This window comes from Lipotes vexillifer, unplaced genomic scaffold (assembly GCF_000442215.2).
Source record: "Lipotes vexillifer unplaced genomic scaffold, Lipotes_vexillifer_v1.1 scaffold454, whole genome shotgun sequence".
In the NCBI taxonomy this organism is placed as follows: Eukaryota; Metazoa; Chordata; class Mammalia; order Artiodactyla; family Lipotidae; genus Lipotes; species Lipotes vexillifer.
In genome coordinates this window covers 1,325,860-1,340,921 of record NW_006779481.1, presented here as the reverse complement: position 1 = coordinate 1,340,921, position 15,062 = coordinate 1,325,860, and the positions used below count along the sequence as shown (strand labels likewise).

Here is a 15,062-nt window from a genome sequence, read left to right as displayed (position 1 = left end):
AAGTCAGAGGCAAAGCCTTCTGAAGGTCTCTAAACATATGAAACCTCTACAAAATGGAATTCAAGGAACAAGAAGCTCAGAGACCCTCCTCTCCACCTTCTGTCAGTCACATGCCTGCTGATAAATGAGAGTAGGAGCCAAGAGCATTTGGTTCTTTAAGGCTCTTCATTAGAGTCTCCAAAACAGACTACACCGCATTACTGACAGGCTGAATCCCTTGAATTGTAACTGGAGAGAAAGCTATTATAGTGCAAGCATTTTATGTTCTCTAATTTCTCTGTCAATCTTCATAAAAAATAAAATCATTCTATTTAGAAAAATTACTTGATGGAAATTGGGAAATAAAAAAAGATTTTTTTTTTTGTTCCTGAAAGCAGTGGCAGTTACTGAGCATAGTTTCTCTTTTGGTCCATTGTATTGCATTTCCTGTGAAAGCTGAATATTTACAGAATGTATTTTTAAAAACAAATTCTGTTTAAGAAAGCTCATAAAATCAAGAGCAAAACTGAAAACAAATGACTGGACTCTTGTTTATGGAACCTTTAAATATTCACTATAAAAAGTGATTCTTGTGAGCAGTCCTTTACCAGGACTGTTATTGTGGGCACAGAAATTCATTTATCTCAAACATTTCTGATTAATGTCCTTGTCTTATGGGGTCCTTGGTTCCAGCAGGAGCTTCAGAGACAACGTTGAGGGCTGAGATGCGGCCGCCTGTTTCTGAGGGTGTCTCCACTTTTTTGGCACTCATGGCCATCTACTTGGGAAAGAAAGTTCTCTTTGGGCACCAACCCTTTGGAGATGAAAGACAGAATTTCAACTTTGGTAGCACAAGTCCCCTCAAAGGGAATCATTGGGTTTTCCGAGCAGATTCCCTCTCCACTGGCTTCTAGTCCTTCCTACTCGAAATGAATTCCTCCTAAACTGGATTGTTCTAGAATAATCATATATATATATATATATATATATATATATATATATATAGGCACCACCTGTGATTATCTCTGCTTAAAACCCTGTAATGATATGCTCTAAATTTTCACACCAGATCATAATTCCTCTCCTTAGAAGTCATTCACTCTTTCCTGCACACATGTTATCTAGCCAACTAAATTTTAAATTACATGGAAACAAGAACCATGTCTTAGTACAGTGTGGTGCACGAGGAGTGGGCCGTACATACTTGTGAAACCAATACAGGAATCCCCCTTTACACATCTTTACCCACCCGTCACTGTGCTGCTCTCACTGGTGAGACAGAGATCACAAATGCCCTTATAAAAGATAAAACCAAAACTCAGTATTCATATCTTGCCCTAAGTTTCAAATTATACAGAGAGGCAGTCAGTGTAGGTAATGCTTAAGGGCAGTGACCTTGGAGCCCAGTGACTTGGAATAATTCTTGGTTCAACCATTAACCAGCTTTGTAACATTAAGCAATTATTAACCTCTGTGTCTCTGCTTCCCCACTCTTCTATAAAATGGGACAACACAAGGTCATATACTACATTGGTTGGTTTTTGTGATGATTCAACACATAAATATATAGCACTTGACATACAATAAACACCACATGTTAGCTATAAATACAAGTCATATTTAGAGTTCTGCTCCTCTACTGATTTAGTTGAAAGATATATCTATATAATAACTCAGACGAGGAAACATTTTGCTTTTCAGTTAGCACTTAGAAATACTGACACTAAAACACACGATCACATTTGTACAAAAGCCAAAAGCTTCAATCCTGAAAATTGGGTTTACACAAATGATATCTCTGTATACTTGCCTTAATTTGATGATTCCAGTTGCTAATGACAAGATTTGCTGTCTTTTCAACTTCATTATCAAGCTATCGAAGGGAAAACAAGAAAAAAATTTTTTTTTGCTGTCTTCTTGTTGAGTCACAGTGCTGGCTTATTAATTCTGGTACAATTAGTAGCACAATTAAGTGGAATTTTAAAATCCTATAGAGGACATATTTCCTGAGAAAAGTAGTCAAGTCTCTTTTCCTCAGGTCAAGAATCTCTTCACAAGATTTACCCTGAATGCATTTGGTAAGATAATTATTTTTAATATATAACTCTGTAGAAACAATATAAATGGGTACAAGCTGTGTGGAGGAGTACCGTGAGATTCAGTAAAAGTCCTAGCAGTGCTAATTTTACTAACTGTCTTACTGCCTCTAAAGTGAATATTGCTTTAATTTCAAAAAGATTGAATTATTAATCATAATTAACTTTTTCTCCTACTTTAAAATAGCTAATGGGGCAGTAAATGATGAAAATGGAACTAGGCAACCTCCTGAGGAGATCAGACTTAAGTTAGTGCAGAACCTTTTCTCCTGAACCATAGACCTTTCTTCAAAACCCACAGATCAGCCATTACTCAACCACTCTGAGATCTAGCAACACTGTACTTTTTTCTTTCTCAGTTCATTAAATTTGGAATATGTGGTTTAGCACAACAAATACAATTAAAATAATTTTATGCACTATGTCACTTTTGACTCTATGTTGCTGAAATATGGAACAAGTTCACTTTAAAAAATTCGACTTTTTTGTGAGAAAATGTGGCAGGGTGATAGGGGTGCAACAGAGAGGGGCAAATGCTGAAAAGAAGATTATAAACTGGACCAGCATTCTGAGGCGACCATGACATTAATTATCTAAAGCACTGTGATCATAGCACTGTGCCTAATTTAGTAAGTACTAAGGAAATTCTAGTGATTATCATATTATTATGTGGTATGAAAATATTTTGTTATTAATGAAGTATAGACTAGTGTTTGGCTTTTATTAAGTTGGTTTGCAAAGGCAGAAGATTATATTACTTTCTAGTAATTCCTGTAAACTTCCCCCATCACCCTATCCCTAAGGAGAACATCCATTCTGGTAAAAATACATGGATGCCCACTAAACATCTATTCCATTTCCTGATTCAGTTTCATACGTTTGAATAAATTTTTTTTGGTATCATTTCTCTTCCATCAGGGCTTTCACAAATCCCCTCATCCTATGGACTTACCACCTTTAAGACCTGCTTTATCTGGCTGCGATCACTTGAAACTCCCCTTAGCCACTGCCCCTGCCCTTCTCAAATACCTCCTATTACTGCTCTGAACTTCTCACCTGTACCTGTCATTGACCCAGATAATGACCATGACCCCATCCCTAACAGAGTTAAGCAGTGTTTATTAAATACCTCTTCACGTTGCCTGAAAATATATTTCAAAGTGCTTACTGACTGTATTACACGCAAATAAAAAGAAAACGGAACACAAATGAAATTGTTCTGGAAGGAAAAGTACACAGACAGACCAGAGAATATGCCATACAAGAGGACCAGGTGCCCTGAAAGAATTGTTTAGTTATTTTTCTTCAATTTTAAGGCTATTTGATGATTATACCTAGTATTTCTTTTACCTAATTCCAAGGTTATAAGTATAGAGAAGCATTTCCTTTTAAAAATTGCATTTATAGTTCTATTTACAAACGGTATATCTATTCAGTGTAAAACAATGTAAATACAAAAAAAAGTAAAAACAAATGAAATAAAAATAACCTCTAATTCCACTGTCTAGAGATAATTCTTATCAACATTCTGGGGAGGTGTTTCCAGGTTTTTTTCTATGCATATATTCACACATTTATTTTACAAAACTGCAGTTATATTGTTAGATTTTCTCATCTTGTTTTTTAATTTAGCACTACATCCCCATGTCATTCAATTCTGCTGCAATAAGATTTTTAATGGTTGCATAGTATTCCGTTGCTTGAATTCATCGTAATTTATTTTTGGATGATGATGAAGTTTCCATTTACTCACTACTATAAACAATGCTTTAACAAACATCCTCGTACATAAATCTTTGGGTTTGTGTTTATTTTTATGATAAATTCCTGAAATGTAGGAGCACCTTTAGATAATCTTTTATTTCTTGAGCCAAAGACAGAAATCTTGCTTTAACAGGGAGAAAAGAAAGATTTTGACTCACTGATTTTCTCTTCTTTTCATGTGCACTCAGGACTTGATGAGTTGGTTTTACTGCTTCCAACTCAATTGCTTTGCCAAGTTTTCTGGAAATAGGACATGAAAGACACACAAGCCTAGTATTAGGATTTATATCTACTTTCCGAATTATTTTCTGGGGAAGTAAAATGGTGTGTTAGGCATATCTACTCAGTGCAAGTTTGCAGTGGAGTATTTGTAGCACACCCACTTTAAATATTTATGACTCCCTTTAGGGCTGGAGCAAGGCCAGCGTGTGGGTACTCACTGATGCTGTTCCGCTGCCGACTTCATGCCCTCCGAGACCCAGGCCCAGGCACTGACAACACAGCTGGAAGCAAAAACAAGGGAGCACAAGTGTGGGTGTCATTTTCCCAGGAGTCTGAGAAATAAAGCATCATGTCTGAGCCATTGCATTCAGCAATTGCACTCATATCCCTAATCCTATTTCAATTTCTCCATGGGATTAAATTCTGCCAACATATTTATTTGCACTATTGTCATTACATAAACTGCGTTTTTTTTCCAATCATTTTTCACCCTGATTTCCATTTTTCATTTCATGTCTGTAGAAAATCAGGGAAATAAAGTAGCCAAGGGTGAGAAGCCACTTAGAACAGGCAGGAGAGAGCATGCTACCCTTAAAGACAATATTTTCAGGCTCTTCATTTCACAGATGAATAAACAGAGGCTCAGAAAAGTTAAGTTATGGAGGACTCCAGAGCCGTGGTCATGTCCTGCGTGCTGCTCTTGGGGTTGGGGTCTAGGTCCTGTTCCCTGCTGGCCTTTAGGACAAACACTCAGATGTTCTACTGTCTTGTGAGTATATCTCAATTTAACAAAAGGGTAACTCTGCCCTGACCCTAGCAGCACAAAGGGAGAATTAGGAAATATGACGCTATTCTCCACCTACATATAGTTGGCCTTCAAACAGGAAGCCCATTGTATCAATAAACCTCAGGGACAGAGCCAGAGTAGACTTTGATGGAAGGGAAGGGACAGATCGGTGCCCATACTGAGAGCAAGACGGTGCAGAGGTTTGCCTCCATATGACTTAGGCTGCACCTGGCAGCCAGAGAATGGGAGAACTAGATCAAAGGATGTCAGATTTTCTGTGTATCCAAAGCCAGGCACAAAACCAGGCACAAGAGAGTACCCACTGTATGCTTCCAATTATAGGAAAGTCCAGAAAAGACAAAACAATCTAGATAGAAAAAAAGCAGATCAGTGTTTCCTTGGGACTGTGTTGGGGGAAGGATTGTAGACAGGTATGAGGAGTCTTTTGGTGATGAAAATACGTATATTTTGATTTTGGTGGTGGATATATGGTATACATATGTCAAAATCAATCAAACCATATACTCAAAACGGGTGCGTCTTATTGCATGTAAACTAAATCTCAATAGAGTTGGTTTTTTTTAAAAAAGAAACCCAAGCACACTTTCGGGAAGAGAATCTGACATTTGCCCCTGGGAAGAGCTGGGCGGCAGAGCAGGAAGGAGAAGGCGTTGGCCTCAGAGGTTCTGTGTCTGAATCCACAAGCTCCCCTTTGTTTCCTGCATGACCCTGGAAGAATCACTTGATTTCACTGATCCTCACTTAACTGGTCTTTTAGAAGAGAAATAATTTGAGTTATCATACAAGTACCTAACAGATTTTGGTATAGATAAAAGTTCAGTTAATGCTTATTATTAAATATTGTTGTACTAACCCTGGTTAACCAAGCATTCTGTTCATGCCAACTCCTTGGGAGCACCATGCTGGATTCTAGGGCTGCCACAAAATAAGACCCCTACAGCTACACCTCTCATCCTTTAGAAGGTAATCAAAACTAAAATCATAATGAACACTTAGGGAGCTTTGGCTCTAGCCAGGTATTAAACACATTTCTTGTATTATTTCATTTACTACTCACAGGAGTTATATGAGATGTGTTTTATATCCATTTTAAATACACAATGAGAGGTAAAATAAATTATCCTAATTTACCTACTTGGTAAGAGGTAGAGCCAGAATTTAAACATGAGTAGTCTAAATAAAGTCTATTTATACTCAGCCACTGTGCTCTACTGGTTCCTTTGCAGGCTTCTAAAATACCATCCTAAAAATCAAGCTCAAAGTCAGAGCAATTTCAAAGCCATTATTTGCTGTTATGGATGATGCCTAGGGAGTAGGAATGTGGGCTCCAGAAGCCTTCCTTTTTTCTTTCCCTCTTTCTTTTACCATCAGAAGGGGTCTTTGCAATGGCACTGCCATTGGGTGGCATCTGCAAGAATTAGTCAAAAATCTTTGTAAGAAATTATCACTAATGGACCATTTTTAGAATACTAATACCTTTTTTCTCACCCCGAAGAGAATTGACTTCATTCTCAACTGAATTGAAAACAATGTGAACCAACATTTTTTCAGCATCTGATGTGCCAATATCTTTACATATATTACCTCGTTTAATATGCGCCCCCCAATACACACACACACACACACACACACACACACACACACACACATATATACAATGGAGCACATCTTGTTACTCCACATAACAGAGAAGGAAATCAAGGGAGGCCAGGTTGCTTGCTGAAGGTCATAAATTTGAGATAAAGCAGGATTCACATTTCCTAATTTCAAGAGCTTCCGACGTAACAACACTGCTTCCCAAGTTAATATCCTCACCAAGGCCTTTTATGAATATGAGCTTAGGAGTCACAAAGACACAGGATGAACCCAGCTCTGAAATTCATTATCTGTGTGACGAGGCAAGGTTCTTAAACTCTCCAAGCCTCACGTCCTTGTGTGTAAATAGGGATCATAAAAAGACTTCTCAGAGATTGTTGTGAGGATTAAATGTAGAGTATCTATGAAAGCATCTAACACAGTATCTGGCACACAGTAAGAGCCCAAGAACTGGAAGCCATGCTTGATGCTCTGGACTTACCACATTTATATGAGGAAGCTGAAATTGAACATATGTCGCTTTTTATTACTTTTAAGAGTGATTTTGCCTTATCTCTTCCATATACTTACTTTTTCTTTGTGCTCTGTAATGTTTTGCTGAGTTTGGTTGCCAGTTTCTGAAGTCCTTTGGCATAACTGATCTCCAAATTTGCCCTGTTAGCAAAGGGATAATTGTTAGATAGGATACAATGGCTGGAAATCAAGCAAACCCACCCCCCACACACACACAGAGACACACAAATATATGAAGGAGGACTCAGGCTGATAATGCAATGAATAAAGAGATGATTTGTCTACTATAAGGATTCTCCCGTCCTCGGTGTAATCTTTAAGGATATCCAAGAGAATCCTACAAAAGGAGAGAAGTTTTCATTTAACCTTCTTGTACACTAGTGTTATGGGTTGAACTATATTCCCCCACAAAGGTGCTTAAGTCCTAACCCTGCTGTCTGTGAATGTGGCCTTATTTGGAAATAGGGTCTTTGCAAATAATCAAGTTCAGATGCAGTCACTAGGATTGGCTAGAACTCAGTATGGATGTGTCCTTATGAAAGGGAGAAATTTGGGCACAGTCACACTCACACACACACACACACACACACACACACACACACACACAGAATGCTGTGTGAAGATGAAGGGGCAGAGATTGGGATAATGTATTATAAGTTAAGGGATGCCGAAGGTTAATCGTCAGCAGACCACCAGAAACTAGGAGAGAGACACGGAATAGATTCTCCCTCACAGCTCTCGGAAGGAACCAACCTGACCAAACACATCGAACTCAGACTTCCAGCCTCCAGGAATGTGAGACAATATGTTTTTGTAGTTTAAGCTACAGTAAGAGACTGTGAAAGTTAAGTAACCCAGTCTGTAGTACCTTGTTATGGCAGTCCTAGCAAACTAATCCAGCTACTTTCCTACTTATCCTGAGACACAAGCACCATCAGACTAGCTCTAGATTATAATAGCTGGCAATACAATAATACATTATGATGGAATTAACAAAACAGTAACTTTCTAATGGGCCAGCACGAGATTTAGAAAATGAATTCCCATTACTTTCCATGCAGGACAAGACTCAGTAGGGAATCTGGGCATATCCTCCCAAAGAAAACTTGGTTCTTTGGATGGATTGAGTCACTCTTAGCTTAAGCTGATTTTTCCATGTCTTAATTTAAGCCCATCTATAGCTAAAATGAAGACACATTTTTATTCATTTCACTTTTCAATGAAAATAATAAAAGTGTAGGATATTAAGTTCAATTTACGCTACTTTTTTCATCTTTATATGGACCAGAGAATTTTTGTTGCATATTTTCAGTCTTTTAATTCTACTTTTATTATAAAACATCATTAGAATTATTTGTGACTCCATTTCATTTGGGGAACAATCCCAGGACTCTCCAGTAATTAACTTAATCCTTGGATGTTTTTACACAGATTAGGCTCAGTGTTATAGACCAAAAAAGGAAAGACCTCTTTTATGAATGGAACCCAGAGATCACAGGCTATGGACCTATCGCTAAGATTCTCTTCATTTTTCCTCTTTAGTACAGCTGTGCTCCAAGTTATTTTTAGCACCTTTTAAAAGAAAGAAAACCACTGTAGGATGCATGTTAAGGCCTAGGTGCAGAAAATACCCATTTGGCATCAGGCCTTGGCCAAGTATAAGAAAAGGTTAGGGCAAATATTTTTAAACAATGAAGATGGTAAAGAAATATCTCATAGTGTTTTAAAAAAGATTTCTCTGCTCTAGGAATATGTGGTGATTGATGGAGAGAGAAAGTCCTGGTCAGCAGCAAGCTGGGAGAGACTGCCACCCTCAACGAACTTGGATGCTCTAGAATCCCAAGAGAATGCTATGGCTCAGTAGGGTGGCTTTGGGCAACATTAAAATGAACTAATCAGACTTACCTCAAGGGGGTTTACGATAATTAAAAATTAAATTAAAAAATTTTTAATTAAAAAATTAAATTTAAAAATTTTAATTAAATTAATAATTTAATTTTTAAAAAATTAAAAATTTTTAATTAAAAAAAATTAATTTTAAAAATGTGGTAATCACCCAAACCCAACAGGGCCTCAAAGACTGAAATGATTTTTATTGATTTGCACAACCTGAGCCCTGGCTCCCTCTCTGATTTCCCCTCCTACTAGTCATCCCCTTGTTCACGGTACTCTTGCTTAGTGGCCAAATGTCATCCTGCTTTAGGGCCTTTGCACTTGCTGTGGCCTCTGCCGTGTATTCCTTCTGCTACATAACCCCATGGCATTCTTCTTCATGTCAACCCCAACAAGTCTTATTCAAACATCACCACCTCAGAGGCTACCCTATCGAAAAGAGCATTCTTGTCACTATCTCCCTACAGCTTTATTTATGCCCTAGCATTTATCACTATCTTACATCACATAATTTTTTACTGTGCTTCTGTGAATACCCCTAGAGTGTAAGCTCCATAAGGGTAAAGATTTTGTGTTGCTCATTGCTATATCCCGAGGCCTAGAACAGTGCCTGCCATGTTATTGGTGCTCAGCATGTATTTCTTGAATGAATGAATGAATGAATGGACTTCCCATCAGGTCTTGGTTAGAATTTTTAACCAGTCTCCACTACAAATCTGTTCTCATTTCACCACTTTTGAAAACTTTAAACTGCTGAAGTATTTAAATTCAGTCCCACAAGTTTGAGGTGTGCTCAGCTCTGATGTCAGCATACGTGGCTTTCTAGCACTTGCAATAGCTAGACTCATTAAACCCTCTCCTAATCCGTCTTTAACCAGAGGGTTCCTTAGGACTTTCCTTTCCAGCATTCCATTCTTGCTTGGAAGCAGCACATAGAACATTAAATATGATGATGCATTTGTCGTGCTCAGCTGGTGCTGGGCACCAAAAATTTCTCAATAAATATTAATTTTTCTAATGTTATTATGAGTATGTATCCAAAAGGATCTCTAAACATTCAGAAATACACAGAGATGGGGAGAAGTGGGGGAAAGAATGCACATTTTTCTCATCCATCAGCTCCAGAACAATCCTGAATGGCTTCCCACAGGAAAGGGAATGCTGTCAGGCACAGCCTCTTCCTCAGAATTCAGTTTCACTTTTACCCTGTTCTTGCAGGTCCTACAAAATGGCTCAGAGGCTAAGCAGAAATAAAAAAGGACAACGATGAGAGGGAAGTGTGGCATTCCCTTACATCGTTAACTTAATCTGATTCTAGAAAAAAGTTGGGCTTTGGTGTCAAGAAATGGAGAGGGTCCTGCTCTCTTTGAATTGATGGGCTCTTGTTTTGAACCTGGCTTTATTCTTGAACCCCTGTATTTCTGCTGGCTTTCTCTTAAGTACAGCAGAAAACCAGCCTAAAGAGAGGCAATTACGAGAAGAGGGGAAGATGGCGGAAGAGTAATGGCAGAGATCACCTTCCTCCCCACAGATACACCAGAAATACATCTACACGTGGAACAACTCCTACAGAACACCTACTGAACGCTGGCAGAAGACCTCAGACCTCCCAAAAGGCAAGAAACTCCCCCACGTACCTGGGCTAGGGCAAAAGAAAAAAGAATAAACAGAGAAAAAAGGATAGGGACGGGACCTGCACCAGTGGGAGGGAGCTGTGAAGGAGGAAAGGTCTCCACACACTAGAAGCGCCTTCGCGGGCGGAGACTGCGGGTGGCGGAGGGGGAAGCTTCGGGGCCGCGGAGGACAGCGCAGCCACAGGGGTGCGGAGGGCAAAGCGGGGAGATTCCTGCACAGAGGATCGGTGCCGACCAGCACTCACCAGCCTAAGAGGCTTGTCTGCTCACCTGCCGGGGCGGTCGGGGCTGGGAGCTGAGGCTCGGGCTTCAGAGGTCGGATCGCAGGGAAAGGACTGCGGTTGGCATCGTGAACACAGCCTGCAGGGGGTTAGTGCGCCACGGCTAGCCGGGAGGGAGTCCGGGAAAAGTGTGGACCTGCCGAACAGGCAAGAGACTTTTTCTTCCCTCTTTGCTTCCTGGTGCGCGAGGAGAGGGGATTAAGAGCGCTGCTTAAAGGAGCTCCGGAGACGGGCGCGAGCCGCGGCTAAAAGCGCGGACCCCAGGGACGGCCATGAGACGCTAAGGCTGCTGCCGCCGCCACCAAGAAGCCAGTGTGCGAGCACAGGTCACTCTCCACACCTCCCCTCCTGGGAGCCTGTGCAGCCCGCCACTGCCAGGGTCCCGGGATCCAGGGACAACTTCCCCGGGAGAACGCACGGTGCGCCTCAGGCTGGTGCAACGTCACGCCGGCGCAACGTCACGCCGGTGCAACGTCACACCGGCCTCTGCCGCCGCAGCCTCGCCCCACATCCGTGCCCCTCCCTCCCCGCTGCCTGAGTGAGCCAGAGCCCTCGAAGCAGCTGCTCCTTTAACCCCGTCCTGTCTGAGCGAAGAACAGACGCCCTCAGGCGACCTACACGCAGAGGTGGGGCCAAATCCAAAGCTGAAACCCGGGAGCTGTGCGAACAAAGAAGAGAAAGGGAAATCTCTCCCAGCAGCCTCAGAAGCAGCGGATTAAAGCTCCACAATCAACTTGATGTACCCTGCATATGTGGAATACCTGAATAGACAAAGAATCACCCCAAATTGAGGAGGTGGACATTGAGAGCAAGATTTATGATTTTTTTCCCCTTTTCCTCTTTTTGTGAGTGTGTATGTGTATGCTTCTGTGTGAGATTTTGTCTGTATAGCTCTGCTTCCAACATTTGTCCTAGGGTTCTATCTGTCCGTTTTTTTTTTTTTCAAAAACAACGGGAGCTACGAACTTGCAGCCTGCAAAAAGGTGAACCCAATCACAGTAAGATAAGCAAAATGAGAAGACAGAAAAACACACAGCAGATGAAGGAGCAAGATAAAAAGGCACCAGACCTAACAAATGAAGAGGAAATAGGCAGTCTACCTGAAAAAGAGTTCAGAATAATGATAGTAAAGATGATCCAAAATCTTGGAAATAGAATGGACAAAATGCAAGAAGCAGTTAACAAGGACCTAGAAGAAATAAAGATGAAACAGACAATGATGAACAACACAATAAATGAAATGAAAAATACTCTAGATGGGATCAATAGCAGAATAAATGAGGCAGAAGAACGGATAAGTGACCTGGAAGATAAAATAGTGGAAATAACTACTGCAGAGCAGAATAAAGAAAAAAGAATGAAAAGAACTGAGGACAGTCTCAGAGACCTCTGGGACAACATTAAATGCACCAACATTCGAATTATAGAGGTCCCAGAAGAAGAAGAGAAAAAGAAAGGGGCTGAGAAAATATTTGAAGAGATTATAGTTGAAAACTTCCCTAATATGGGAAAGGAAATAGTTAATCAAGTTCAGGAAGCACAGAGAGTCTCATACAGGATAAATCCAAGGATAAATACGCCAAGACACATATTAATCAAACTGTCAAAAATTAAATACGAATAACAAATATTAAAAGCAGCAAGGGAAAAACAACAAATAAAACACAAGGGAATCCCCATAAGGTTAACTGCTGATCTTTCAGCAGAAACTCTGCAAGCCAGAAGGGAGTGGCAGGACATATTTAAAGCGATGAAGGAGAAAAGCCTAAACCAAGATTACACTACCGAGCAAGGATCTCATTCAGATTTGATGGAGAAATTAAAACCTTTACAGAAAAGCAAAAGCTGAGAGAGTTCAGCACCGCCAAACCAGCTTTACAACAAATGCTAAAGGAACTTCTCTAGGCAAGAAACACAAGAGAAGGAAAAGACCTACAATAACGAACCCAAAACAATTAAGAAAATGGGAGTAGGAACATACATATCGATAATTACCTTACATGTAAATGGAATAAATGCTCCCACCAAAAGAAACATATTGGCTGAATGGTTACAAAAACAAGACCCATATATATGCTGTCTAGAAGAGACCCACTTCAGACCTAGAGACACATACAGACTGAAAGTAAGGGGATGGAAAAAGATATTCCATGCAAATGGAAATGAAAAGAAGGCTGGAGTAGCAATTCTCATATCAGACAAAATAGACTCTAAAATAAAGACTATTAGAAGAGACAAAGGAAGGACACTACATAATGATCAAGGGATCGATCCAAGAAGAAGATATAACAATTGTAAATATTTATGCACCCAACATAGGAGCACCTCAATACATAAGGCAAATACTAACAGCCATAAAAGGGGAAATTGACAGTAACACATTCATAGTAGGAGACTTTAACACCCCACTTTCACCGATGGACAGATCATCCAAAATGAAAATAAATAAGGACACAAGCTTTAAATGATACATTAAACAAGAAGGACTTCATTGATATTTATTGGACATTCCATCCAAAAACAACAGAATACACATTTCTCTCAAATGCTCATGGAACATTCTCCAGGATAGATCATATCTTGGGTCACAAATCAAGCCTTGGTAAATTTAAGAAAGTTGAAATTGTATCAAGTATCTTTTCCGACCACAACACTATGAGACTAGATATCAATTACAGGAAAAGATCTGTAAAAAATACAAACACATGGAGGCTAAACAATACACTACTTAATAATGAAGTGATCACTGAAGAAATCAAAGAAGAAATTTAAAACTACCTAGAAACAAATGACAATGGAGACACGACGACCCAAAACCTATGGGATGCAGCAAAAGCAGTTCTAAGAGGGAAGTTTATAGCAATACAATCCTACCTTAAGAAACAGGAAACATCTCGAATAAACAACCTAACCTTTCACCTAAAGCAATTAGAGAAAGAAGAACAAAAACACCCCAAAGTTAGCAGAAGGAAAGAAATAATAAAAATCAGATCAGAAATAAATGAAAAATAAATGAAGGAAACAATAGCAAAGATCAGTAAAACTAAAAGCTGGTTCTTTGAGAAGATAAACAAAATTGATAAACCATTAGCCACACTCATCAAGAAAAAAAGGAAGAAGTCTCAATAGAATTAGAAATGAAAAAGGAGAAGTAACAACTGAGACTGCAGAAATACAAAAGATCATGAGAGATTACTACAAGCAACTCTATGCCAATAAAATGGACAGCCTGGAAGAAATGGACAAATTCTTAAAAATGCACAACCTGCCATGACTGAATCAGGAAGAAATAGAAAATATTAACAGACCAGTCACAAGCACTGAAATTGAAACTGTGATTAAAAATCTTCCAACAGGGCTTTCCTGGTGGTGCAGTGGTTGAGAGTCCACCTGCAGATGCAGGGGACGCGGGTTTGTGCCCCGGACCAGGAGGATCCCACATGCCGCGGAGCAGCTGGGCCCGTGAGCCATGGCAGCTGAGGCTGCGCGTCTGGAGCCTGTTGCTCCACAACGGGAGTGGCCACAACAGGGAGAGGCCCTCGTACTGCAAAAAAAAAAAAAATTTCCAACAAACAAAAGCCCAGGACCAGATGGCTTCACAGGCGAATTCTATCAAACATTTAGAGAAGAGCTAACACCTATCCTTCTCAAACTCTTCCAAAATATAGCAGAGGGAGGAACACTCCCAAACTCATTCTGCGAGGCCACCATCACCTTGGTACCAAAACCAGGCAAGGATGTCACAAAGAAAGAAAACTACAGGCCAATATCACTGATGAACATAGATGCAAAAATCCTCAACAAAATACTAGCAAACAGAATCCAACAGCACATTAAAAGGATCATACACCATGATCAAGTGGGGTTTATTCCAGGAATGCAAGGATTCTTCAATATACGCAAATCTATCAATGTGATTAACCATATTAACAAATTGAAGGAGAAAAACCATATGATCATCTCAATAGATGCAGAGAAAGCTTTTGACAAAATTCAACACCCATTTATGATAAAAACCCTGCAGAAAGTAGGTGTAGAGGGAACTTTCCTCAATATAATAAAGGCCGTATATGACAAGCCCACAGCCAACATCATCCTCAATGGCGAAAAACTGAAAGCATTTCCACTAAGGTCAGGAACAAGACAAGGTTGCCCACTCTCACCACTCTTATTCAACATAGTTTTGGAAGTTTTAGCCACAGCAATCAGAGAAGAAAAGGAAATAAAAGGAATCCAAATCGGAAAAGAAGAAGTAAAGCTGTCACTGTTTGCAGAT

At 39.8% G+C, this 15,062-nt stretch overlaps 1 protein-coding gene across 3 annotated transcripts in view; it reads right to left on the bottom strand.

Annotated features, from left to right (window-relative positions):
* NOSTRIN (nitric oxide synthase trafficking) overlaps positions 1-15,062 on the bottom strand; it is a 64,635-nt gene that overhangs the window by 28,717 nt on the left and 20,856 nt on the right. For 2 of the 3 annotated variants that reach the window (XM_007452612.1, XM_007452611.1), the window contains exons 3-6: positions 7,036-7,119; positions 4,280-4,342; positions 3,998-4,079; positions 1,790-1,852 (exon numbers count right to left, since the gene is read on the bottom strand). In XM_007452612.1, coding sequence (XP_007452674.1) covers positions 1,790-1,852; positions 3,998-4,079; positions 4,280-4,342; positions 7,036-7,119 — 292 coding nt within the window. The remainder of the gene's footprint in view (positions 1-1,789; positions 1,853-3,997; positions 4,080-4,279; positions 4,343-7,035; positions 7,120-15,062) is intronic. The other variant, XM_007452613.1, reaches the window with a different exon arrangement.